This window comes from Somniosus microcephalus, chromosome 3 (assembly GCF_052327205.1).
Source record: "Somniosus microcephalus isolate GS21.2 chromosome 3, FLI_Smic_1.0, whole genome shotgun sequence".
Lineage (NCBI taxonomy): Eukaryota > Metazoa > Chordata > Chondrichthyes > Squaliformes > Somniosidae > Somniosus > Somniosus microcephalus.
The window spans coordinates 38,311,218-38,338,430 of NC_140989.1; the positions used below are offsets into that span (position 1 = coordinate 38,311,218).

At 42.3% G+C, this 27,213-nt stretch overlaps 1 protein-coding gene across 5 annotated transcripts in view; it reads right to left on the reverse strand.

Moving 5' to 3' along the window:
* birc6 (baculoviral IAP repeat containing 6) overlaps positions 1-27,213 on the reverse strand; it is a 261,261-nt gene that overhangs the window by 100,111 nt on the left and 133,937 nt on the right. For all 5 annotated transcript variants that reach the window (XM_085980116.1, XM_085980115.1, XM_085980112.1 and 2 more), the window contains 7 exons: positions 22,357-22,524; positions 20,688-20,861; positions 13,338-13,534; positions 9,676-9,976; positions 9,082-9,299; positions 5,114-5,278; positions 3,324-3,489 (listed from right to left, as the gene is read on the reverse strand). In XM_085980116.1, coding sequence (XP_085836242.1) covers positions 3,324-3,489; positions 5,114-5,278; positions 9,082-9,299; positions 9,676-9,976; positions 13,338-13,534; positions 20,688-20,861; positions 22,357-22,524 — 1,389 coding nt within the window. The remainder of the gene's footprint in view (positions 1-3,323; positions 3,490-5,113; positions 5,279-9,081; positions 9,300-9,675; positions 9,977-13,337; positions 13,535-20,687; positions 20,862-22,356; positions 22,525-27,213) is intronic.

Genomic DNA, 27,213 nt, shown 5'->3' on the forward strand with positions numbered 1-27,213 from the left:
CTTTATATCCAGTTTTGCTATGTCCGCAGCTAATCAAAATGAAATAGTGACACACAAAGAATGACCCTGAAAACTGGGAGCAATTTCCACCCCCCTCCCCTCCAGATTAATTTCAATTTCTCTTCCAGAGTTAATCTTATCTCAAGTCCAACATGTAATTATAATTCATTTCTAATCTGCCCATGTACTGCTGCAAAATTTAGAGGGGATGTCAATTTCATAACAAAAACAGAAATCCTCCTTTTATGAAACTTGCAGGGTGTAATTAGGCTAATTACATCAGTTACTTACATACCTGGTTTTGGTTAGACAATAGGCATCAATTCAGAACTTGCAATGATGTCTATATAAAAGCTAGTTGACGCCAATATTGACTTAACTTTTAAGAATATATTGCAACAAGAATAAGTTTTATGGTATTACAATGGGCCAGATTCTGCTGGAGCAGCATGCCCAGTTAGTTAAAATTATTCCTGCACGTTTAGGTTTTAAAATTTTTTGATCAAAGTTGCTGGAAATGCGAGCTGATAACGGCACAGCGAGAGCAACAACCTTGGTGAATAATGGGACCAACAGTGCATCTCTTTAACCAATGAGATTTAACGATTGAGAAATAAAGAGAGGAAAAGAAAGACTTGCATTTATTTGCGTCTTTCACGACCACAGGACGCCCCAAAGTGCTTTGCAGTCAATGAAGTACTTTTTGAAGTGCAGTCACTGTTGTAATGTAGGAAACTCGGCAGCCAATTTGCACACAGCAAGCTCCCACAAAAGCAATGTGATGATGACCAGATAATCTGTTTTCGAGATGTTGTTTGAGGGATAAATATTGGCCAGGACATCGGGGATGACTCCCCTGCTCTTCAAAATAATGCCACGGGATCTTTTACATCCACCTGAGAGAGCAGGGGCCTCAGTTTAATGTCTCATCTGAAAGGCGGCACCCCCGACTGTGCAACATTCCCTCAGTACTGCACTGGGAGTGTCAGCCTTGATTTTTGTGCTCAAGTCTCTGCAGTGGGACTTGAACCCACAACCTTCTGACTCAGAGGCGAGGGTGAATTCAATGTCAAATCAGATACCGAGAGGGAAAGAAAGATTGGATTGATAGAGAAAAGAGACAGAAAGGAAAGGGGAAAAAAATTAAAATTTGACATTTTTTAAATCTCCTAAAACACAGTGCCGTCATCAGCCAGTAAAACAGAGTGCTCCCTCCTCATACTCTGCAGAAATGAGATTAGTATCAGCAATGCAGATAAACTTACAGCCTCAGGCTGCCATCCCCAGCCCACTACAAAGGCACCGACAGGGACCCAACTTGAATCACTGCATACAAACTGATTCACTTGCACAATTACAAAATCTATTTGTGACTCAGCAAATAAGGAAGTCCCTAGTTTAATCATCATTTGTCTCCTTTAAGTCTGTTCTTTTCAAAAATTGGATCATAAAGTCCAGTACAACCAAGATATAAAAATAGCACCTTTTGTGTGCAATAGCCCCGTTATACAAATTGTGACAAAACACAGCAGTATGCATTCGGTTGTATTCACTGCATAAATTGGTCTGCGCAAATGAATAACCTGCTTTGAATAAAAGATGTAATAGCAGAGCACTTGGAAAGCAGTGACGGGATCGGACAGTCAACATGGATTTACAAAAGGTAAATCGTGCTTGATTAACCGACTGGAATTTTTTGAGGATGTAACTGGTAAAATAGATATGGGAGAACCAGTGGATGTGGTATATTTGGACTTTCAGAAGGCTTTTGATAAGGTCCCGCATAAGAGATTAGCGTGCAAAATTAAGGCACATGGGATTGGGGGCAAGGTATTGACTTGGATAGAGAACTGGTTGGCGGATAGAAAGCAAAGAGTTGGAATAAACGGGTCGTTTTCCGAGTGGCAGGCAGTGACTAGTGGGGTACCGCAAGGATCGGTCCTAGGACCCCAGCTGTTCACAATATATATTAATGATCTGGACGAGGGAATTGGATGTAATATCTCCAAATTTGCAGACGACACAAAGCTGGGTGGGAGGGTAAGCTGTGAGGAGGATGTCGTGAAACTCCAGTACGATTTGGACAGGTTGGGCGATTGGGCAGAAACATGGCAAATACACTATAATGTGGATAAATGCGAGGTTATCCACTTTGGTGGCAAAAACAGGAAGGCAGACTATTATTTGAATGGCAATAGATTGGGAGAAGGGGAAGTGCAAAGAGACCTGGGTGTTCTTGTGCACCAGTCGCTGAAGGTAAGCATGCAGCTGCAGCAGGCCGTTAAGAAGGCAAATGGTATGTTGGCCTTCGTAGCAAGAGGGTTCGAGTACAGGAACAAGGATGTCTTGCTGCAGTTGTACAGGGCCTTGGTGAGACCGCACCTTGAGTATTGTGTGCAGTTTTGGTCGCCTTATCTGAGGAAGGACGTTCTTGCCATGGATGGAGTGCAGCGAAGATTCACCAGGCTGATACCTGGGATGGCAGCAATGACGTATGAGGAGAGATTGGGTCGATTGGGCTTATACTCACTGGAGTTTAGAAGATTGAGAGGGGATCTCATCGAAACCTATAAAATTCTGTCAGGCCTGGGCAGACTAGATGCAGGAAGGATGTTTCTGATGGCTGGGGAGTCCAGAACCAGGGGTCATAGTCTAAGGATAAGGGGTAAGCCATTTAGGACTGAAATGAGGAGGAATTTCTTCACCCAGAGAGTGGTGAACCTGTGGAATTCTCTGCCACAGAGGGCGGTGGAGGCTAGTTCATTAAATATATTCAAGAAGGAGTTGGGTATATTTCTTAAGGCCAAAGGGATCAAGGGATATGGGGAGAAGGCAGGGACAGGGTACTGAATTTGGATGATCAGCCATGATCTCATTGAATGGCGGAGCAGGCTCGAGGGGCCGAATGGCCTACTCCTGCTTCTATGTTTCTATACTTGTTACACAAGCAAGATGCGACGCAATTGCTGGAAGGTTTTAACAAGATGTTTCGGATAATTTTTTAAAAATTTCAGGACTTAGGCTCCATATGTTTTCACTACAAAAGGAGCCAACACCGTGACGATAGTTAAACTGAAGCACACCACCAGTTACAACTGAAGACCTTTGTTATGCATTTTACTATTAACTCTTGTTGCTCCAAAGCAGCCAAGCACAGAGCTACCCACCTACTCATCCTAGGGCAAATTTCACCAATAATCACATGGCACAAACTTTGAAGTAAAAATCCATACTCTCCACATTCAAAGCTTCATATTGATATCCAAAGCACTTAAGGTTAACCAAACCGTCATTTAATACACGATTTTATTAATGTTACATACCCGAGTCATTCCTCAAATAGGATGACATGGCAGGAATAAGACAGGATTGGCTGAGCAGCTCCACAAGCACAGAAGGAAGGGCATTATTGTTCTGTCCTCCACTTTCACCAGGCTGTACATCTCCAGAGAAGGTGCTGCCCCCAGGATTTATGTAACTGGCAAGAACCTAAAAATAGAGCAGGTAAACGGAACAAAAATTTCAATTTTAAGTGTAGACTTGAGACTTTGATTCCTCGTTTTCTCCCACCTCAAAAAAAATCAACCTAAAGATTGCTAAAATAGGTTGCAGAGAATATTTTTTGATAATGCTGCACTTTTCAACCTTTGAATGCTAGTCATTCGTAAAAGGATCAAATCTAAAAGCACAGGGTCAATTAGCTCTGTGGTCAGGCACAAGGGAAAACAAATTACATCCAAACTGACTTCTGTCAGTATGAGTGCACCATTAAAAGACTGGATACTGAGGTTATGAGCAGTTTGGTTCAGCCCGAGACAGTGGCCAAGGAAGAGTAAAGAGTTGGGGTTGAGAGCCAAAACAATGGCTTCAATCTTCCCAATGTTCAGTTGGAGTAAGTTACATCTTATCAAGACTGGTATCAGACACGTCGTCTGACAGAATAGAGACAGTGCAGGAGTCAGAGGTGATGGAGACATATAGCTGGGTGTCATTGACATACATGTCAAAGCTGACCTCATATCCCCAAGGGAATACATGTAGATGAGGGGGGTGGGGTGGAGGGAGGCAAGGATGGAGCCTTGGTGAACTCTGGAACTGGTGGTGCAAGGGTGGGAAGAGAACCTATTGCAAGAGATGCTTTGATTACTATTGGATAGGGGAAAAAATGGAACCAAGGAAGGGTAATCTCATGGAACTGGACTACAGTGAAGAGACATTGGAGAAAGATTACAAGATAGACTGTGTCAAAGGCTGCAGAGAGGTCAAGGAGGATGAGGAAGGATAATACACAAGGTTTACAGACAGAGAATGTTGTTCATGTCTTTGGTTAGGGATTTTTTGATATTGTGGGAAGATCAGAAACTTGACTAGAGGGATTCTAACAGGGAGTTGCAGGAAGGGTGGGAATAACAGCAAGTTCAAGAGCCTTAAAGAGGAAAATTAGATTGAAGATAGGACAGTAGTCAGCAAGGACAGTGTGTTCAAGGGTGGTTTTTTTGAGGAGAGGGGTGATGACGACAAAATCGAAAAGGTATGGGAACAGTGCCTGAGGAGAAACAAAAACAAACCATTTAATTAGGGCCAGGAAATCAATGTAATGAAAATTGGCTGGGTTCTATAAACGCCCAATCCAGGTTACGATCCAGGTGGCAAAGTTGAAAATTAACCCATGGTCTCTATCTTGGAGACAAAGAAATCCACGAGCTCCTCACACTTGCTGCTAGGGGTGAGGAGAGGGGGATTTAAGGAGGTAATTGGCAGTGGAGAAAATGCACCCGAGTTATCTTTGCCCTCTAGGATGATCCTAGAATAATGGGCCATTTTGGCAGCGGAGAGCAAGGCCCAGTAGAGCTTGATATTGAGAAGTCAGATCTGGTGATGGATGGCTAAACCAGTTGTGCATCACATATGCTTAAGTTTGCACCCTTTTTGCACCCTTTGAGCTTCAAGAAGCCACGGTGGAGGCCATGCAAGGAGGAACAACCAGGACAGGAGACAAATTATATTAGGATATAAACATTTGCATCTTGAAAGACAAAGGGTTGATTATTGAAAGTTGGTAACCCACTAAGTTTCAGATTCAACAATGCAGAACAAATCAGTCACCGCTTACCTGGAGAAGGCAGGTCACATGCTCCTCCTCCAGCCTCTGCTTGGTTAGGGCTTGTTCCACATCCCAACCTGATGCAGTAGAACCTGTTCCAAAGCCTGTACCTTTGGCCCAATATAACTGCTGGTCTTCAGTAGAAGAGTTTGTGTGCGTGTTGGAAGCTTGTGGCTGTGAAAAAAATGGAAACATTTATATGCCAGTCGCTAACTAAAGACGCATCTGCAGTCTACACAGACACAAAATTGTATGCATGAACATACATATGCTTATAAATCAGCTCAAGATTTATTCAGGGTATGCACGTGGCAGACACGCCACCAATCCTGATTAACACTCCTTTCTTCCCCTCACTCAATAGGAATTTATTTTCTATAGGAAGCCCTGGTGCTAGTGTCAACTGGATCCAAACTTGTACAGCCTACTCAGGAGACCAGTACTTTAATGTTGCTGCCTAAACGTTTACTTTAAATGTAAACCATCAAAATTCCTATTTATTTTCACTTCCTACAGGGTTAAGTAAATCCACAATCTATGTTAATCTATGTATAAAACTTCATTAGCTAGGCAAAAACCAATACATGCACAATATCAAGGTGTAACATGAAGGCAGAATGTAGTGAGTCATCAACCCAACAGTCACTGCACTTCATAGAATCATGGAATGGTTACAGCACGAAGGAGGCCATTCAGCCCGTGCCGGCTCTCTGCAAAAGCACTTCAGCTGGTCCCACTCCCCAGAGCCCTGCAAATTTATTTCCTTCAGATACTTATCCAATTCCCTTTTGAAAGCCGTGATTAAATCTGCCTCCACCATCCTTTCAGGCAGTGCATTCCAGATCTTAACCACTCGCTGCGTAAAAAAGTTTTTTCTTACATCGCCTTTGGTTCTTTTGCCAATCACCTTAAATCTGCGTCCTCTGGTTCTCGACCCTTCGGCCAATGGGAAGTTTCCCTCTATCTACTCTGTCCAGACCCTTCACGATTTTGAACACCTCTATCAAATCTCCTCTCAATCTTCTCTGCTCTAAGGAGAACAACCCCAGCTTCTCCAGTCTCTCCACGTAACTGAAGTAACAACAGAAAATGCTGGAAACACTCAGCAGGTCAGGCAGCATCGTGAAGAGAGAAACAGACGTTTCAGGTCGCTGACCCTTCCTCAGGACTGGAAAAAGTTGGAGAAATAACATTTTTAAGCAGGTGTGGGGCAGGGAAAGGGAGGAGGGGAGGAAAGAACAACGGGAAGGTCTGTGATAGGGTGGAAGGCAGGAGAGATTAAAAGACAAAAGGGATGATGGTACAAGGCAAAAGGAGGAGATGATAATGGGACAAGTTAAGAAACAAAAGATGACTCTAGATGAGGTGTAAATGGCAATTGTAAATGTAACTGAAGTCCCTCATTCCTGGAATCATTCTCGTAAATCTTTTCTGCACCCTCTCCAAGGCCTTCACATCCTTCCTAAAGCGCGGTGCCCAGAATTGGACACAGTACTCCAGTTGGGGCCGAACCAGTGTTTTATACAGGTTCATAATGATTTCCACACTTTTGTACTCTATACCTCTATTCATGAAGCCCAGGATCCCGTAAGCCTTTTTAACTGCTTTCTCAACCAGCCCTGCCACCTTCAACAATTTGTGCACACATACCCCCAGGTGTCTCTGTTCGTGCTCCCCTTCAGGATTGTACCATTTAGTTTACATGTCCTCTCCTCATTCTTTCTACCAAAATGTATCACTTCACACTTTTCTGCGTTAAATTTCATCTGCCACGTGTCCGCCCATTTCACCAGCCTCTATGTCTTCCTGAAGTCTAACACTCTCCTCCTCACTGTTCACTATACTTCCAAGTTTTGTTTCAACTGCAAATTTTGAAATTGTGCCCTGTACACCTACGTCCAAGTTATTAATATATACATCAAGAAAAGCATTGTTCCAGAACCGACCCCTGGAGACCACCACTGTACACCTTCCTCCAGTCCAAAAAACAACTTCACCACTACTCTCTGTTTCCCATCACTTAGCCAATTCCGTATACATGCTGCCACTGTCCCTTTTATTCCATGGGCTTCAACTTTGCTGGCAAGCCTCATCAAATGCCTTTTGGAAATCCATGTAAACTACGTCAACTGCATTACCCTAATCAACCCTTTCTGCTACCTCATTAAAGAACTCAATCAAGTTAAACACGATTTGCCTTTAACAAATCCGTGCTGGCTTTCCTTAATGAATCCACACTTGTCCAAGTGACTGTTAATTTTGTCCCTGATTAAGTGCTTCTCCACTACTGAGGTGAAACACTCTGGCCTGTAGTTGCTGGGTTTATCTTTACACCCTTTTTACTCTGGCACCACCCCCGTATCCAAGGATTGGATTATTATGGCCAGTACCTCTGCGATTTCCTCCCTCAACATCCTCATTCATTTGTCTGAAGCCTCTTGAGACATTCTGATGCAATAAGGGGCTATAGAAATGCAAGTATTTACAATGACAGTTCCAAAAATTGGGAATTCCTACCACAGTTCTTAAAGGCTGTGGTAAACCACTGTTTGTATTCCACTGTGTATATGCCTGGACATGCCTCGGCTGACTCCTCCCACAAGTCCTAGTATAAAGGTGACTGCTCCCCAGCCCTTTGTATTTCTGGACCGGTCGACCACTCGAGGCAGACCTTCATTCTTTTGTTAATAAAAGCCTTTAGTTACTCTCTTAACTCTCAGTCTTTTATGAGTAATTGATAGCGCATCAAAGGCTCAGGATTAACACGGTCATATCAAACCTCTTGAAATTGTAACTAAATATAATTTCCAGATAAACAATCATGTCCTTTGCCAACACAAGTACAAAATAAAAACTGAACCAATGCATGATTTGGCTCCTATAGTCTACAACTGAAAACCTATTTTGTGGGTTTTGAAGTGTTAGAATCCTGAGATATGGTATGTTGAGTATGTTTGTTTCTACCACCTTAAACCATGGCAAAATTAGAAACAAAGTGTTTGTTAGCCAAGAAACACAGCTACATTCAGCCCACTGCACCAACTACAGGAAACTTTGTGATATCCGGCACCGATGGGACCGGCGTGTTGCCGATCTATCAAAACTGCCGGACATACAAAGTTAATGTTGAAGCATACGGAGGTTTTCATCTCCGTATCCGACAACAAACACTGTTGCTTATCTAAAGAGTCGGCGGTAGCTGCAAGCGTCTCTAGCTGAAGCTGTTGCTATAGCTACAGACCTTGCAGTGCCTGACTGGGAAAAAAAGAGAACTAAAAAAAAAAACTTAGAAAACGGCTCCTGATTTTTGCTGTTAGATCGAGTATTCCGGACATACAACCTCCGGATAAACCAAAGTTACCTGTACCATCAACAGGTTTAAGGGCTGCATCAGTAATGTGGCTCCTGCCTGCTCACATAAAATTACCCCAAAAATTCTAAAAGAATTACAGATAAATCAACATGAAGTAGTGCGAAGTTTGAGATTTTTAACACAGACCCCTCTAACTGCAGCAGGGGCAGGAGTAGGAGTGCTTTGATTATGCAGTATGTGGACGTTTCTTTTGGCCCAATATCTTTTTCTCATTCTTGTCTGGACCACAAATTAGTCAGTTGTTACTGCCAAAATGAAGTTGTATTCAAATATGGCAAAAACATGCCATACAGCTGACTTGAGAGAACACCCATAATAACATAAAAGGTTTAGAAAAGTTACATAACAAAATGCACAATCATTTGGAGTGAATAATAAAAATCCAAAACACTTATCCAACAAACTGCAGGTATATGATTAGTAATTATGAACTAAAGAACAAAATTTAAGCAGACGCTGTTCAATCGTGACATAAACCCTTCACACACTTCAAATAGTTTTTTAAAATCACTTTATTCAGTGAGGAGCTATCCCTTCATATTAGGTCAGTTGAACTGATGTAGTTAAATTCTGGATTTGATATATAACCTTTGGCTGAGCTCACCTCTGTCTGGTTGACGCTTGCACTGGGCACTCTTGGGGTATGGTGGCTTAGTGCAGAGAGGCAAGCCAGGATAAGATGAATTGCTCCAATCTCCAAAGCCATCCGCCTCAGGAGAACTCCATCATCAGTAGTCAATGGTGTGGTATTGAATAAAGTGCGCAAAACATGGAATGGAAGCGTAGGAAGAACATTTGCTGATGGGGACTGTAGGATGTGACCTGAAAATATAGAGAAAATGAAAATGATTTAAAACTGTTATACTGACTCGACGTCCAACAAAAAAACTATTTCAATGAAAATTCCTTTTCAGGAACCGGAGTTTCTATTATGCAATTTGTTATCAACATTCATACATTTGGGACACAAGAACACTATACCGCTGAGTTTAATTTACTCATAAAAGCTGTTCAAAGACAAATCTGTTTTCATAAAGACACTTGGGGATTCTGCCGATTACAACATGCAATTCTCTAAAAGTACCAGTGACTGCATGTATTGGGAATCTGCATGCCATTAGCATTCTAAGAGTGAATTAAGAGCAACAATCATATTCAGTGTGCAGAAAAATGCATGTGGATCTCAAGTTATACTTACTGCCTTCACCATCATCAGTTACTCCTAGCACCAATCTAAGCAAGCACTGAGCATGTTTCCTTTCTTTGAGGAGGACTTCTGCATATCCTGGTAAACGGAGGAAGAGTCCAAAGGCTGCGAGAGAATGTGCTGGGATGGGAGACATGGCAGGAACGGTTGATTTGATTGGTGGTGGCTCTGCCGTTATGGTTTCCGGTGCCTCGTAGACTAATTCACCAGACTGTTCTATGGTAACCCATTCAAACTGTTCATTGTCCTTCGGCTTTTCTTGCGAAGTGGAGGTTACCACTGGAGCACTCACCTAAATGCACAAACAGAAGAGGTTACATCTTAACTTCACAAATATGCATCTGTTGAATTGTAGGCTCTTACAGAATCCCCAGTTTTAAGGTTCTGGGTCAGTAAAGATCCAACAAACTGGGCTCCAGCTCATGAGTGACCCATCAGCTAGTTAAGTCCACTCTGTCCCTTTGCATTATTCATCTTAAATTTACCAGCAAATTGTTCACACGATTGTGAAGATTCAGTTTGCTCCACTTCTAGATTCTACTAAATTGGCTAGCAGAACCAAATCACCAGCATTAACAGATTAAACATTTTCATTGAAAACTAAGCCAGTCAGAAGTTATTTTATACAGAATCAGAACTACAGTTCCTTAGTTTGCAATGCACTTGAATAACAGTGGATGAGTCATTCTAGGTTCAGTCTAAGCAGTTGATGGCCCTAATTGTCCTCGAGTAAACCGGCAACAGTGAAGACAGAGGATGGGTGGTGGTGATTGTGGCGCACAGTCTGATTAGGAACTGAAAATATGGTACAACACTAAATTGTTAATATTTACAACAGTTTGCAGGTGGGCAAGGATAAAAGAATCGCCCTGTGAATGTCACCAACCTAAAGTTTTGGGGACGAGTAGGGGAAAAAATGTAAAAGTCTGTTGCCACGAGGATCAGTGTCGTTAATATAAAAGGTTTGAAATGAAATGGTACCAGTAAAAGCCACTTCGGTATAGGCAGTGCATTATTGCTACTGTGACAGAAAAATTCTCAAAGCAGCATGCTGTTTTTGTGGGGTGGGGAAGAGAGAAGGCCCAATAAAATCTAAAGTAAGGAACATGAAATGAATGATGCAGTAATTAGGTGAAGCGAGGCTTGGGTTTAAAAGCCTGTAGATGGTAGGGAGGGGGAAAAAAAAAACTGATGGCGGTGAATAGTTTCACAATCTGTTGGATCAGGTATCGAACAAGATTTTAAAAAACAGACCTACAGGGGACCATTAAAATGGTTTCCTCCGCTGTAGGTAAATCATACAATTCACAGCACAGCTTTAACAGTTTTAGCATTTTGCAAAATATATGGATGATTGGAGGAACTAATTTAAATGAAGGGGTTCATGAGACACGACGGGCTCGGGCAGCAAAGCTTCATTAGTTTGCAGATGCCATCTGGATCCAATTAAAATTACTTCACTTAAGATTTTGAGATCATTGCTGACAAATGTAATACTGAAATTACATTCACTGAAGACCATCTACAAGGCCACAGAAAAGTCACATGATTCCAGAAGGGCTCAAGTATATAATTCTATATTAACGCCTTCTGCGAACCTGTCCGGGAATCTCACACAGCCTCAATGTTTGTTCTATTTCAGTGCTACGAAGAGACCATAACTTTTAATATATAGAAAGAGCAAACAAAACAACTATAATTTGATCTCTGATCCCATAATCTCTGTTCTGGTGGCATTTAATGTTTCCCCCTCCCTTTCTAGCACAGAATGTAGGCTTGAAGCAATACAAGCTAATAAAATGTAGCCTACTTCTTCAGGAAAACTGAACAGAGGCAAACTGTTCCTAGGCTGGGTCAAAACCCGAGTCTGAAAATAGCATTACAATGACAAACTTTGCACTAAAATATTTGGTTTGGTTTTCCTGTGTAGACAATATCCATTTGCATTTGAATCAATATACCTGTATTACATAAATTGCTAAAAGACTATTCCCCTAAGTTAGTGAAACTGTCCATTATATAATTTGCAAACACCCTTAGTTTTCCAAAATTTACTCCATATCTGTTCATTCAACGCAATCTCGATAGTTAAGAGTTTCACCTTAAACGCTGCAAGAGCATTGCGGTTACACATTTGCTCATAAAAAGACAAATTGTCTGTGCATTTATCATCAGCATCTATAACTGCAGCTGAATGCCAGCAGTGAAAGAATTTTGCCTTTCCATCATTAACTTTGCTGCACAACCAAATTCAAATATTTAAATTATAGTGAATTCAGTCATATAATTGGCTTAATAATTGTCACCATCAATCGGAGATTCAAACAGGCAAAGCTTCTTTTGTTCATTTCTCTAGGTTCAACTGGTATCCCTTCAAGATTCAAAATGGTCAGGCAATTATGAACTGTATAAATTTTATTTGACTGGGTATATACATTTAAATCAAACATTCAGATGAATAGATTTTCAAAATCCTACTGTTGGTCACATTATTGTAGGATTTAGCAGCTTTTACACCAGTATCAATGGGATGTCTTCGATATAGCATTCTCCATCATTTAGAAATTTCATCTTGTTTAATAGTTGATTGACCCATTTTCCATCCAAAGATTCCACTTAATGTTTCAAAAGTATTTATTTACTTTATGGCGATCCTATTATAATGACATTATTTGACTTGGGAACAACATTTTTATCATTGTTGAAATACAATCGAATCTGGAAAATATTATACCTGCTTCACCAAGCAAAAAGCAAAACTGAATCAAACAGTAGTATACTGCAGTCAGGACAATACTGCTAAAGCTTTTTTGACCAGTGACAACATTCCGAGACAGACAGCAAAAGGTACTGAGCTTCATTACACGTTGGGCAAGTTTCAATATGGGAACACAGCTGCTAACCTAACCACTTCAGATCAACTTCAACTAGTAAACTGCACATAGCAATGATGGGCCAGGATAGAGCTGCTCCAAGCAAATTCCCACAAAAGGTTTCTTTCTACAAAATGGCTATTTTTGGAGTGCTGATCAGATGTTAACTGTTGGAACATGCTGCAACTTCAAGTGGAAATTTTCAACCATGCCAAATGCTGTACCCGATGTGCTGAACGTATACGTCAGACATTAACAATCTAGCAATGTGGCTCTCATCAGGGGCTCGTCGTTTTGGGGATCTGAACTCTTCTATTTGATATCCTCTTCTCAAGTTCCTGTTGTGCCATTCACCTCGTACACCACCCACCTCCCCAAGCTAAGAGGCAGGGCAGGCAACCTGCTCCCAGGCCTCTTTCAGGGCTGCTCAAACCAATTACGAGGAAGCAGGCATGAGGGCACATTTCCTCCCATTTCACTTCCCTTCCTCCGGAAGAGCACCAAACCATCGACCCTCAGCAGCACAGCAAACACCAAGAATTTATAGGTGCAAACCCGAGGCCCAACACTCTCTGGCATCATAACTAGAGCAATGTGCCAGGTCAGCATGTCATCCTCCAACTGGGGGGAAGTGGTGCAAGTTTCCACCAAGACGGAGAAAAGTTGTCCTGAGCTGCAGCTTCCAATCACATCTGGTGTTTCACTAGAACATGCTGAAACTTCCAAGTCAGGTGAGTGCGATGAACGACTGCAGAATATATCAGCAGAAATATCACTTACTTGCTGGATAACATCAGGATACAACATTGGCAGCCTTTCGGCTATGAGAGCTAGTCCACCCATGCCAGCAAACACTTGAAGTGGAGACTGGATAGGATTAGTTTCAAGCAAAGACTCATCCAGGGCACTATCTATGCAGTCATCACTTGGTTGCAACACTTCATCTTCAGGACAACTGGCCAGCCCATCGCCAAGCTCTGCATGAAATAGTGGATATAAATTAGCCTCCCAAAAAATGAAAAATATAAAGCAACAGGTATTGAATCGATCTATTAAGTGCTGGATAAGAGAAGTTTACAAACTTGCATTGCAAAGGTTATACAGGTCATATAACTGAGCAGATATTACAGAAATACATTTAGAAGTCTGAAAATGTTGCAAAATAGTCTCAGAATTTTGATCAAGTCACCAACTACGGTTACATAACCTTGTAACCTGAAGTTTGATTGGAAAGCTGTGTTTTGGACCTAGTTTTTATTATCCAGACAGTTCCGCAGTATAAATCAGGCAGACTCCATTCATTAGAAGATGCTAAATTTAAAACTCAAGATCAAATCAAAGCAATCCAAGTTCCAACTATTGAGATTTTAAAGCTACAAGTGAAATTTTACACATTTATTTGAGCTTGGATCAGCTAAACCTATTTCACATTTCTGCCGCGCAGGCCATTAATATTGTGCGCCACATACGCACAATTTTGGTTTAACACCGCCACCGTATTTGCTCAAAATGTGAAGAATTAGACTTAATGTTAGGAAATTGATCAAATTAACACATACAGGGTAAATGCACAACGAGCAAAAGCATAAAGTATCTTTTCATACCACCACCGATTTGCATTTATACAGCACTTCAAAAGTAGGCGCAAGGAAACAGACGCCAAGCCAGGAAGAGGAGAGAATAGGAGGGGGTAATCACAATTGTTGGTCGAGGAGGCTCATTCTAAGAAGGTTTTTCAAAAAGGTGGGGACAGAGATGGAGAAGTTTAGGGGGGGTAATTCCAAAAAGCAGGCTAAAAGCTCTTCCACAGAGGGAATTGCACAAAAAGCCAGAGTCAGAGGAACTATTTTTGGGGTGGGGGTTAGGAGTTGCAATGCTGGAGAAGACTGCAGAAAATATGGATGGATTTATAGATGAAGATTTTAAATTTAAGGTGTAGGCGGATGGGAAGCTACTATAGGTTAACAATGACGATGGCAACTGTTGAGCAGGATTTATAGCAGTACAGGATGGACTAACAGCCGAGAAAAAAAAACAGCAAAATAAAGAGCTGCAGAGATAGCCAGTCTGCTAATGGGACTCTGAGCTCCTCTTCATGCTGTACCAAACAGATGGCTGCAGTTTTCAGCCTCAAGTTCTTAAGATAGCTTTGCTGCAATCTTGGATCATATGAAGTTTATTTTTTGGAATGACTCCATTGGAGACTTCTTCAGCAGCCCTTGTTGTCGGATTAGCAGAAAACGTGGGGGAAACAGACAAGAGACAGGAGAGGACCGCAACAACCTCTGCTGTACTGTGTCTACATACTCATTATATCCTGAATATGGTCAGGAATGAGGAAATTATTTCATTGACAGACCCATCCTTCACATCCAAGGCACTGTCATCTCTGAAACTGAAGCTAGGTTGTTTGCACAACTTAAAACATAGAAACATAGAAGATAGGAGCCGGAGTAGGCCATTCGGCCCCTCGAGCCTGCTCCACCATTCAATGAGATCATGGCTGATCATCCAAATTCAGTACCCTGTCCCTGCCTTCTCCCCATATCCCTTGGTCCCTTTAGCCTTAAGAAATATATCCAACTCCTTCTTGAATATATTTAATGAATTGGCCTCAACTGCCTTCTGTGGTAGAGAATTTCACAGGTTCACCACTCTCTGGCTGAAGAAATTCCTCCTCATCTCTGTCCTAAATGGCTTACACCTTATCTTTAGACTGTGACCCCTGGTTCTGGACTCCCCGGCCATCGGAAACACCCTTCCTGCATCAGGTCTGTCTAGTCCTGTTAGAATTTTATAAGTTTCAATGAGATCCCCTCTCATTCTTCTAAACTCCAGCAAGTATAAGCCCAATCGACCCAATCGCTCCTCATATGTCATTCCTGCCATCCCAGGTATCAGCCTGGTGAATCTTCGCTGCACTCCCTCCATGGCAAGAACATCCTTCCTCAGATAAGGCGACCAAAACTGCACACAATACTCAAGGTGTGGTCTCACCAAGGCCCTGTACAACTGCAGCAAGACATCCTTGTTCCTGTACTCAAACCCTCTCACTCCGAAAGGCCAACATACCATTTGCCTTCTTAACCGCCTGCTGCACCTGCATGCTTACCTTCAGCGACTGGTGCACAAGGACACCCAGGTCTCGTTGCACTTCCCCTTCTCCCAATCTATTGCCGTTCAGATAATAATCTGCCTTCCTGTTTTTGCCACCAAAGTGGATAACCTCGCATTTATCCACATTATACTGCATCTGCCATGCTTCTGCCCAATCACCCAGCCTGTCCAAATCATACTGGAGTTTCTCGGCATACTCCTCACAGCACACACGCCCACCCAGCTTTGTGTCGTCTGCAAACCTGGAGATATTACATCTAGTTCCCTTGTCTAGATCATTAATATATATTGTGAATAGCTGGGGTCCTAGGACCGATCCCCGCGGTACCCCACGAGTCACTGCCTGCCACTCGGAAAAAGAGCCTTTTATTCCAACTCTTTGCTTCCTGTCTGCCAACCAGTTCTCTATCCAAGTCAGTACCTTGCCCCCAATCCCATGTGCCTTAACTTTACACGCTAATCTCTTATACGGGACCTTATCAAAAGCCTTCTGAATGTCCAAATACACCACATCCACTGGTTCACCCTTATCTATTCTACTAGTTACATCCTCAAAAAATTCCAGTAGATTAGTCAAGCACAATTTACCTTTTGTAAATCCATGTTTACTTTGTCCCATCCTGTCACTGTTTTCCAAGTGCTCTGCTATTACATCTTCTATAATGGACTCTAGCATTTTCCCCACTACCGATGTCAGACTTACCGGTCTATAATTCCCCGTTTTCTCTCTACCACGTTTTTTGAACAGTGGGGTAACATTAGCTACCCTCCAATCCATGGGAACTGTTCCAGAGTCTATAGAATTTTGAAAGATGACCAGCAATGCATCTACTATTTCTAGGGCCACTTCCTTAAGTACCTAGGATGTAGATTATCAGGCCCTGGGGATTTATAACCTTCAATCCCGTCAATTTCCCTAACACCATTTCCCTACAAATACTGATTTCATTCAGTTCCTCCCTCTCATTAGACCCTATGTTCCCCAGCATCTCTGGGAGGTTATTTGTGTCCTCCTTTGTGAAGACAGAACCAATGTATGTATTTATAATTGGTCTGCCATTCCTTTGTTCCCCATTATAAATTCCCCTGATTCTGACTGCAAGGGACCTACGCTTGACTTCACCAATCTTTTTCTCTTCACATATCTATAAAAGCTTTTACAATCCGTTTTTATGTTCCCTGAAAGCTTACTCTCGTACTCTATTTTCCCCCTCTTAATTAAGCCCTTTGTCCTCCTTTGCTGAATCCTAAACTGCTCCCAATCCTCAGGTTTACTGCTTTTTCTGGCCAATTTATATGTCCTCTCCTTGGATCTTATGCTATCCTTAATTTCCCTCGTTAGCCACGGTTGAGTCACCTTTTTTGTTTTATTTTTATGCCGAACAGGGATGAACAAATTCTGTAGTTCATCCATGTGATCTTTGAATGTTTGCCATTGCCTATCCACCGTCAACCCTTTGAGTAACATTCCCCAATCAATCCTACCCAACTCGCGCCTCATACCATCATAGTTTCCTTTATTTAAACTCAGGACCCTAGTCTCTGAGTCAACTACTTCACTCTCCATCTTAATGAAGAATTCTATATTATGATCGCCCTGCCCAAAGGGGCCTCGCACAACAAGATTGCTAATTAATCCTTTCTCATTATAGAATACCCAGTCTAAGATGGCCTGGTCTCTAGTTGGTTCCTCGACATATTGGTCCAGGAAACCATCTCGTATACACTCCAGGAATTCCTCCTCCACAGTATTGTTACTAATTTGGTTAGCCCAATCTATATGTAGATTAAAGTCACCCATGATAACTGCTGTGCCCTTATTGCACGCGTCTCTAATTTCCCGTTTAATGCCATCCCCAACCTCCGCATTACTGTGTGGGGGTCTGTATACCACTGCCACTAATGTTTTCTGCCCCTTGGTATTTCTCAGTTCTACCCATACAGATTCCACATCATCAGAGCTAATAACCTTCCTTACAATTGTGTTAATCCCCTCCTTAACCAGCAATGCTACCTCACCTCCTTTTCCTTTTTGCCCGTCTTTCCTGAATATTGAATACCCCTGAATGTTGAGTTCCCAGCCTTGGTCACCCTGGAGCCAAGTTTCCGTAATCCCAGTCATATCATATCAGTTTACCTCGATTTGCGCAGCTAATTCATCCACCTTATTACGAATGCTCCTCGCATTAAGACACAAAGCCTTCAGGCTTGTTTTTTTTTGTTTTTTTTTTTTAAAAACACTCTTAGGCCTTTTAGAATTATTATTTACTGTGGCCATGTCTGATTTAAACCCTTGATTTCTCCGACTGCCACCTTTGCTTTTCTCCTTCCTGTCTTTTGCTTCTATCCTTGTTTCCCTTACCTCTGTCTCCCTGCTCAGGTTCCCAACACCCTGCCATTTTAGTTTAAACCCTCCCCCAGAGCACGAGCAAACACTCCCCCTAGGACATCGGTCTCGGTCCTACCCAGGTGCAAGCCGTCCAGTTTGTACTGGTCCCACCTCCCCCAGAGCCAGTTCTATAATAAGCAGGATAATGTTCCTGACAGATAACCACTGCCACTATTTCAGACCTGCCCCATCCCTTATGTAAAGTATTCCCAGTATACCAGATGGGATTCTGTTACTGATTGCCGTATATAAGCTGTATCTTGAAAGTAATACAAACTCCAAAATTTGGACTCCTTAACAGGGAAGAAAGGATACCTTTGCTGTGAGAATTTGCACATTCTGGCTCCAACTTGGCAGCCTACCAGGATTCTGTAATAGGATTCATGTCTGGCAGGCACCTTAGTCAACCCTGAATAAATTGGTCATCACCTGAGTGGGTTGGTTGAGAACTATTCTACTTTGAATTCAAGTAACCCTGGGAACTTTCCCTGTTTGCTATGCGGGTTTCACATTTTCTATGGTATGAGGAAAAAAAAAGAAACAAGCAAAAAATAATTTATAGAGCTGATCAATTGATTCTGGTTCTGCCTCACAGATAAAATGGTTTATTATGTATAAAGGAACAAAAATGAAGCCATCTGTCTGTAAAATACATGAAGCCTATTTTTCCTTTAAAATACAGCCGCAGACAATAGCTATTGGTACAGAAGGCTAGCTGACTATTTTGGAAAGTTAATTTGTTTCTTTTCAGGGGCTGGGAACAGAATGGGGGGCGAGGGGGGCACAGATCCTAAGTCCCAGTCTCAACCGTGCTGAGTGGAGAACACGTTTTGGTCAATGTGACACTCACTGGAGTTTAGAAGATTGAGAGGGGATCTCATCGAAACCTATAAAATTCTGTCAGGTCTGGACAGACTAGATGCAGGAAGGATGTTTCTGATGGCCGGGGAGTCCAGAACCAGGGGTCATAGTCTAAGGATAAGGGGTAAGCCATTTAGGACTGAAATGAGGAGGAATTTCTTCACCCAGAGAGTGGTGAACCTGTGGAATTCTCTGCCACAGAGGGCAGTGGAGGCTAGTTCATTAAATATATTCAAGAAAGAGTTGGATATATTTCTTGAGGCTAAAGGGATCAAGGGATATGGGGAAAAGGCAGGGACAGGGTACTGAATTTGGATGATCAGCCATGATCACATTGAATGGTGGAGCAGGCTCGAAGGGCCTACTCCTGCTCCTATCTTCTATGTTTCTATGAATGTGGTAGAAGCTGTAATTCAACCAGAATCAGTTGTTCATTTCGATTATTCTTCCAATAAACAGCAGTGGTATTGAAGTGATTAAACCTTTCCATAAGCTTCAGAGTCCTCAAATTTCTTAAACTGTGCAATCATACTAGACAGCAATGGATCAGCTGCCAAAAACTGTATGTAACAAGTGAAATTAACCACCTGTAGAGATATTAACTATGAATTTGTAAAATGACTGTGCAATAAAGGATTTAAACCAGGCCTGCACTACTTCCATGGCTTTACTGATCTCGACAGAATTGAAACTCTCCATTTGTGCAAATCCATGTTCATAAGGAGGTAGATTATAAGCCAATGTCAAATTATAGAACAATCTGCCCACCACGACTATGCCGATGCTAGATCAGATGGTGTTTCCTATTCCAACTCCATTTCCCTATCCTTTCCCCATATCCCCTCACATTCCTCCTTATCTTAAATTGTTGTAATTTCTGCCTCAATAGCCACTTATGAACTTTGTGAATTTTTAAATCTAATTTTCCCCATTGTTCCAGTGATCATCTTAATTTTATGCCCCCCCCCCCTTTGTACCAATTCGACAACCAATTGAAATAATGTTTCACAAAGTTTTCATAATTTGAAAACCTCCACTAGATTCCCTTTTAACGTTCTCTATTGCAGTGTAAAAGCCCCACTATTTTGAGCCTTTCAAGTCATCATTCAGAATATTTACAGTTTTGTACTCATTCTTAGTTACTAGCCTAGTCGAATCTTGCATGGTTCAGATTTAAAAAAATAAAATGATGCACGTTAATGAAGCTAACTGGTTAAGTAATGGGAGGTTTGAAATAGATCCCAAATCCGTTCTGAAAATGGGATTCTGCAAAAGGACAGATCCTGCACTTGCTGTGAATGCAACTTTCATTAATTTGCATACTTGAGATTAACAGCTCTGGGGCTTCCACGTATACCATCTGGGGAAGTTTTACCATCTTGAGCTTATCTTTCATGATGGAGGTGGCTTTTGGGATGAGGGGAATTAAAACCACGGCTTTCTGGCCCAACGACACTTTCTGTAGGCTCTATAAACACCAATTTCTGCATTTCACTGAAGTTGATATTTCTCAAGAACCTCACTGCTAAATTCTGCTGGAGTGACAGTGAAGTGAAAAACCTCCCTCGATTCTCTTACACATGCATCTGGTCAAGACAAGTCTCCCCCCCCACCAATCGGACCTTTTGCCAGTATTGGTGCTGACACTGACAGACACTCGTGGGGGCAGAAAACAAAGGGGAACAAGGAGTCTTTATTGCTGTACAAAGACACTGCACGAATATAAGAGCAGGTGATCAATGAAAAAGAAAAAACAAATGTACCTTTGTCTGTGCGAAGACGTTTGAATGAGTCGGTTTTCGACAATCCTTGGTCACAGATTACTTTCGAGCCTAGTTTGACCGTCAAATCTATCGACCGGTAGCCTTGAGGGAGTTTACGGTCATACAGGAGAGTTAACAGCTGGGCTAGTGTCACCTCTGCTGGCAGTGGTTGACCTAAGAAACATCATCATGAGGTTACTTCGAGACATCTAATCAATTATTAAATTGATGATTTTAACATTCAAGGGACATAATGCCTCTGTCAACACATTTACAACTCCTAAACCAGAAGATTACACATCTATAAGCTTGTACCAAATGAAAATACAATATGCTTACTAATCTATCAGCATGGAATAAATATAAACAAATAGCCACTTGAACAGGCAGACACAGTCTCAGTTTAATTTCTCATCTGAAGGACGCCATTTCAGACAATGCAGCTCTCTCAGTAATGAACTAAAGCGTTAGCCTAGATTAAGTGCTCAAGTACTGGTGAGTGGCTCAAGCTCAGTTTTGATACAGGCTCAAACTAAATGGGTATTGGTAGTGTAGTGGTTATGTTACTGGATTAGTAATCCAGAGGCCTGGACAATAACCCAGAGAACAGTTCAAATGGCAGTTTGAGACTCTGAATTCAGTTTTTTTTTTTTTTTTTAAATCTGGGAAATAAAATGCTAGTATTAGTAAAAATGACCATGAAGCCGTTTGGGTTGTCGGAAAAACCTAACTGCTTCAGTGATGTCCTTTAAAGAAGGAAATCTGCAGTCCTCTTTGTGATTCCAGTCCCACACCAATAACTGTTAAATGCCTTCTGAAGTGGCCTAGCTCAGTTGCAGCACTACAAAGAATAACAAGAATAAACCCAGACAGACCACTCGGCTGCAACATAGGCATGGAGTCAGGAAATGACGGAGGCACACCCAGTCCTCCTTACATCTGGGGACTGGTGCCACAGTTGAGATCTGTCCCACAGACTAGTCAAGCAATTCAATTAAATACATTAAAATACCAGTTGGGGAGGAGCTCGTAAAACAGCAGCCATACAGGTCGGCGCTGATGTCACAAGCAACAGCCTGATATAGGCATATTCGCAGAAGCATACCCATCAGCTCCTCCAATACCATCCCTGGGTGCCTTTTCCACCATTATAGTGAGGGGAAAACATAGGGCCTTTCTTGATGTCAGGCCTGGACAGACTAGATGCAGGAAGGATGTCTCTGATGGCCGGGGAGTCCAGAACCAGGGGTCATAGTCTAAGGATAAGGGGTAAGCCATTTAGGACTGAAATGAGGAGGAATTTCTTCACCCAGAGAGTGGTGAACCTGTGGAATTCTCTGCCACAGAGGGCGGTGGAGGCCAGTTCACTAAATATATTCAAGAAAGAGTTGGAAATATTTCTTAAGGCTAAAGGGATCAAGGGATATGGGGAGAAGGCAGGGACCAGGTACTGAATTTGGATGATCAGCCATGATCTCATTGAATGGCGGAGCAGGCTCGAAGGGCCGAATGGCCTACTCCTGCTCCTAACTTCTGTGTTCTATGAAAGATGGGCCAAATGACCTTCCTCACTTGTAAATCAGCTTGTGATAAATGCTTCGATAGTGGAGGTTGCAATTTACAGTAAATTACTACTTTGAGTATTAATCCTCTACTAGCATTTACTCACCTGGTAAAAGTTTGTGGTACAGATGGAACACAGGGACACTAATTGTTTTGTTAACAGATTCTGTAGATGAGGAAGCAGTTGCCAACTTATCGGTCATCACTCTCCCTCTTCTAGATGGCGGTCGTGGGGGAGTAGATGAAACAGCTCTCTTCGACTGGGATTTCAGCCCTGATAAAGTATGATACAGTGTAAGCCCAGTCATAAATGCTCAAAATAAATGTCCGCCACTTAGCTTGACAGAAAGCAGACATGTGGACACATTTTGCACAAGAAGGAACCCCACTGTCTGACGATATTAGTGACGCTGGGTTCAAATCTACTGAAAACTTTCAAAGTTAGTGAGGTGGCAAGTTAATGTTTGAGCACACAGAAAAGCAGGCAGTCAGAAAGCAGCATAACGCGCGACTATATATCTTTCACGGATGGATCTTGAAAAATTACTGCAAAGCCCAAATTAATATCTGATGTGTTTAGACAATGCCTTTAATAGAGCCATTCAAGAATACCTCCTTCCCAGCAGAGTCACAGAGCAACCTACCAGAGAGGAGACACAAATTAGTGGCATCTATAGATGATGAGAAATTGAAGTTTAAAATAAAAAGTAAATGCCAGACTACTGTTTTATGCCTCCCAATTTAAAATGAAGCAATACTTTGAACAAGAAAGATGTTCCCTTAGACTTTCACTCTATTTAAGCTTAGCAATACACTTCATGATATTCACATAAGTAACGAGAAACCAGTTTTAGCCAGCCTTCACTGTGTCAGCTTGCTGTTACTGGAATACATTCAGGTGAGTAGGGTTACTTCTGGAAGATTAATTCAGGATCCAGCTTTTGTTAATCTTACTAACGCACTATGTTGCGCAGCAAAAAAACACACCCTGGTGGTGAATTCAAGTATGTAAACAGAAAAGTACGGACTGCACTGGCTTTGAACGCCATGTAAACATTGTATGTGAAGCACATCCAGAAAGTTTTAACCTAGATCCTAGTGGGCATGACTATGCAGCACAAAACTGGAGGGGGAGGGTGAACAGCAAGCTGTCGTGGTGCATATAGGTATCAACGATATAGGTAAAAACCTGGATGAGGTCCTAAAAGCTGAATATAGGGAGTTAGGAGGTAAATTAAAAAATAGGATCTCAGGATTGCTACCAGTGCTAGTCAGAGTAGAAATAGAAGGATATTGCAGATAAATACGTGGCTAGAGGAATGGTGCAAGGGGGGGGAGGGATTCAAATTCCTGGGACATTGGAACCGGTTCTGGGGGAGGTGGGACTCGTACAAACTGGACAGTTTGCACCTGGGCAGGACCGGGACCGATGTCCTCGGGGGAGTGTTTGCTAGTGCTGTTGTGGAGGGTTTAAACTAAAATGGCACGGGGTTGGGAACCTGTGCAGGGAGACAGAGGAAAGGGAAGCAAGGATAGAAGCAAAAGACAGGAAGGAGAAAAGCAAAAGTGGAAGGCAGAGAAATCAAGTGTGTAAATCAAACAGGGCCACAGTAAACAATAATTCTAAAAGGACTAAGTTTTTAAAAAACAAGCCTGAAGGCTTTGTGTCTTAATACGAGGAGCATTCGTAATAAGGTGGATGAATTAGCTGCACAAATAGATGTAAACGGATAGGATATAATTGGGATTACGGAGACATGGCTCCAGGGTGACCAAGGCTGGGAATTCAACATCCAGGGGTATTCAATATTCAGGAAAGACAGGCAAAAAGGAAAAGCAGGTGGGGTAGCATTGCTGGTTAAAGAGGAGATTAACAAGAGTAAGGAAGGATATTAGCTCTGATGATGTGGAATCTGTATGGGTAGAGCTGAGAAATACCAAGGGGCAGAAAACGTTAGTGGGAGCTGTATACAGACCCCCAAACAGTAATGCTGAGGTTGGCGATAACATTAAACAGGAAATTAGAGACGCGTGCAATAAGGGCACAGCAGCCACCATGGGTGACTAATTTACATATGAATTGGGCTAACCAAATTAGTAACAATACTGTGGAGGAGGAATTCCTAGCGTGTATACGGGATGGTTTCCTAGACCATTATGTTGAGGAACCAACTAGAGATCAGGCCATCTTAGACTGGGTATTATGTAATGAGAAAGGATTGATTAGCAATCTTGCACGAGGCCCCTTGGGGAGGAGCGATCATAATATGATAGAATTCTTCATTAAGATGGAGAGTGAAGTAGTTGACTTGGAGACTAGGGTCCTGAATTTAAATAAAGGAAACTACGATGGTATGAGGCGCGAGTTGGCTAGGATGGATTGGGGAACGTTACTTAAAGGGTTGACGGTGGATAGACAATGGCAAACATTTAAAGATCGCATGGATGAACTACAGAATTTGTTCATCCCTGTCTGGCATAAAAAACAAAAAAGGTGGTGCAACCGTGGCTAACAAGGGAAATTAGGGATAGCATAAAATCCAAGGAGAGGACATATAAATTGGCCAGAAAAAGCAGCAAATCTGAGGACTGGGAGCAGTTTAGGATTCAGCAAAGGAGGACAAAAGGATTAACTAAGAGGGGGGGAAATAGAGTATAAGTAAGCTTGCAGGGAACATAAAAACTGACTGTAAAAGTTTCTATAGATATGTGAAGAGAAAAAGATTGGTGAAGTCAAGCATAGGTCCATTGCAGTCAGAATCAGGGGAATTTCTAACTGGGAACAAAGAAATGGCTGACCCATTAAATACATACTTCGGTTCTGTCTTCACAAAGGAGGACGCAAATAACCTCCCAGAGATGTCGGGGAACATAGGGTCTAATGAGATGGAGGGAGGGAGGAACTGAAAGAAATCAGTATTTGTAGGGAAATGGTGTTAGAGAAATTGACGGGATTGAAGGCTGATAAATCCCCAGGGCCTGATAATCTACATCCTAGGGTACTTAAGGAAGTGGCCCTAGAAACAGTAGATGCATTGCTGGTCATCTTCCAAAATTCTATAGACTCTGGCACAGTTCCCATGGATTGGAGGGTAGCTAATGTAACCCCACTATTTAAAAAAGGTGGTAGAGAGAAAATGGGGAATTATAGACCGGTAAGTCTGACATCAGTAGTGGGGAAAATGCTAGAGTCCATTATAAAAGATGTAATAGCAGAGCACTTGGAAAACAGGGACAGGATGGGACAAAGTCAACATGGATTTACAAAAGGTAAATCGTGCTTGACTAAGCTACTGGAATTTTTTGAGGATGTAACTAGTAGAATAGATCAGGGAGAACCAGTGGATGGGATGTATTTGGACTTTCAGAAGGCTTTCGATAAGGTCCCACATAAGAGATTAGCATGCAAAGTTAAAGCACATGGGATTGGGGCTAAGGTACTGACTTGGATAGAGAACTGGTTGGCAGACAGGAAGCAAAGAGTTGGAATAAACGGGTCTTTTTCCGAGTGGCAGGCAGTGCCCAGTGGGGTACCGCAAGGCGACACAAAGCCAGGTGGGCGTGTGTGCTGTGGGGAGGATGACAAGAAACTCCAGTATGATTTGAACAGGTTGGGTGATTATACTGCATCTGCCCAATGTGGATAAATGCGAGGTTATCCACTTTGGTGGCAAAAACAGGAAGGTAGATTATCTGAACGGCAATAGATTGGGAGAAGGGGAAGTGCAACGAGACCTGGGTGTCCTTGTGCACCAGTCGCTGAAGGTAAGCGTGCAGGTGCAGCAGGCGGTTAAGGCGGCAAATGGTATGTTGGCCTTCATAGCGAGAGGATTGGAGTACAGGAGCAAGGATGTCTTGCTGCAGTTGTACAGGGCCTTGGTGAGACCACACCTTGAGTATTGTGTGCAGTTTTGGTCACCTTATCTGAGGAAGGATGTTCTTGCCATGGAGGGAGTGCAGCGAAGATTCACCAGACTGATATCTGGGATGGCAGGAATGATGTATGAGGAGAGATTGGGTCGATTGGGCTTATATTCGTTGGAGTTTAGAAGAATGAGAAGGGGTCTCATTGAAACTTATAAAATTCTAACAACAGGACTTGACAGACTAGATGGAGGAAGGATGTTCCCGATGGCAGGGGAATCCAGGACCAGGGGTCACAGTCTAAAGATAAGAGGTAAGCCATTTAGGACAGAGATGAAGAGGAATTTCTTCACCCAGAGAGTGGTGAACCTGTGGAATTCTCTACCACAAAAGACAGTTGAGGCCAATTCATTAAATATATTCAAGAAGGAGTTGGATATATTTCTTAAGGCTAAAGGGATCAAGGGATAGGGGGAGAAGGCAGGGACAGGGTACTGAATTTGGATGATTAGCCATGATCTCATTAAATGGCAGAGCAGGCTCGAGGGGCCGAATGGCCTACTCCTATCTTCTATGTTTCTATGTTTATCCATATGACAGAAAATAATCAGAAGTCACCAGAATGGCTGGTGTGGAAAATGGAAAACGGAGGGGGCAGGGAGGAAATGTCACACTGATGCAGAAAGCATCAGAGATTGATGATAAAGTAAGTTGTTCCAGCAGAGGACAGGGCACTTTGTTGCACACCTGGCTGTGGTACACTTGATGCCAACACTGGGTGCCTGAAATGGCGACGTGTTCCATTACTCAGCATCCACATTTCTCGTCTTGAGAACAATTATTATTATTGTTTTAAAATTTTTTTTTTTTTTTTTTTTTTTTTTTTTTTAAAATAGGTGGGTGGAGTGCGTAGGAAGCCAAATAATGACCAGGTGACTTGTGTGGCACTGAAGTGACCTACACCTCTCCAGACAACAGTGGGCATCAGCAAGGGATCAACTGCACCAATGGTCTCCATATTCACCTGCAATTGAAACTCAAATGTCTATAGTGGAACAATCTCAGACTATATAAGGATCAATCCGGAAAAGATTATCTG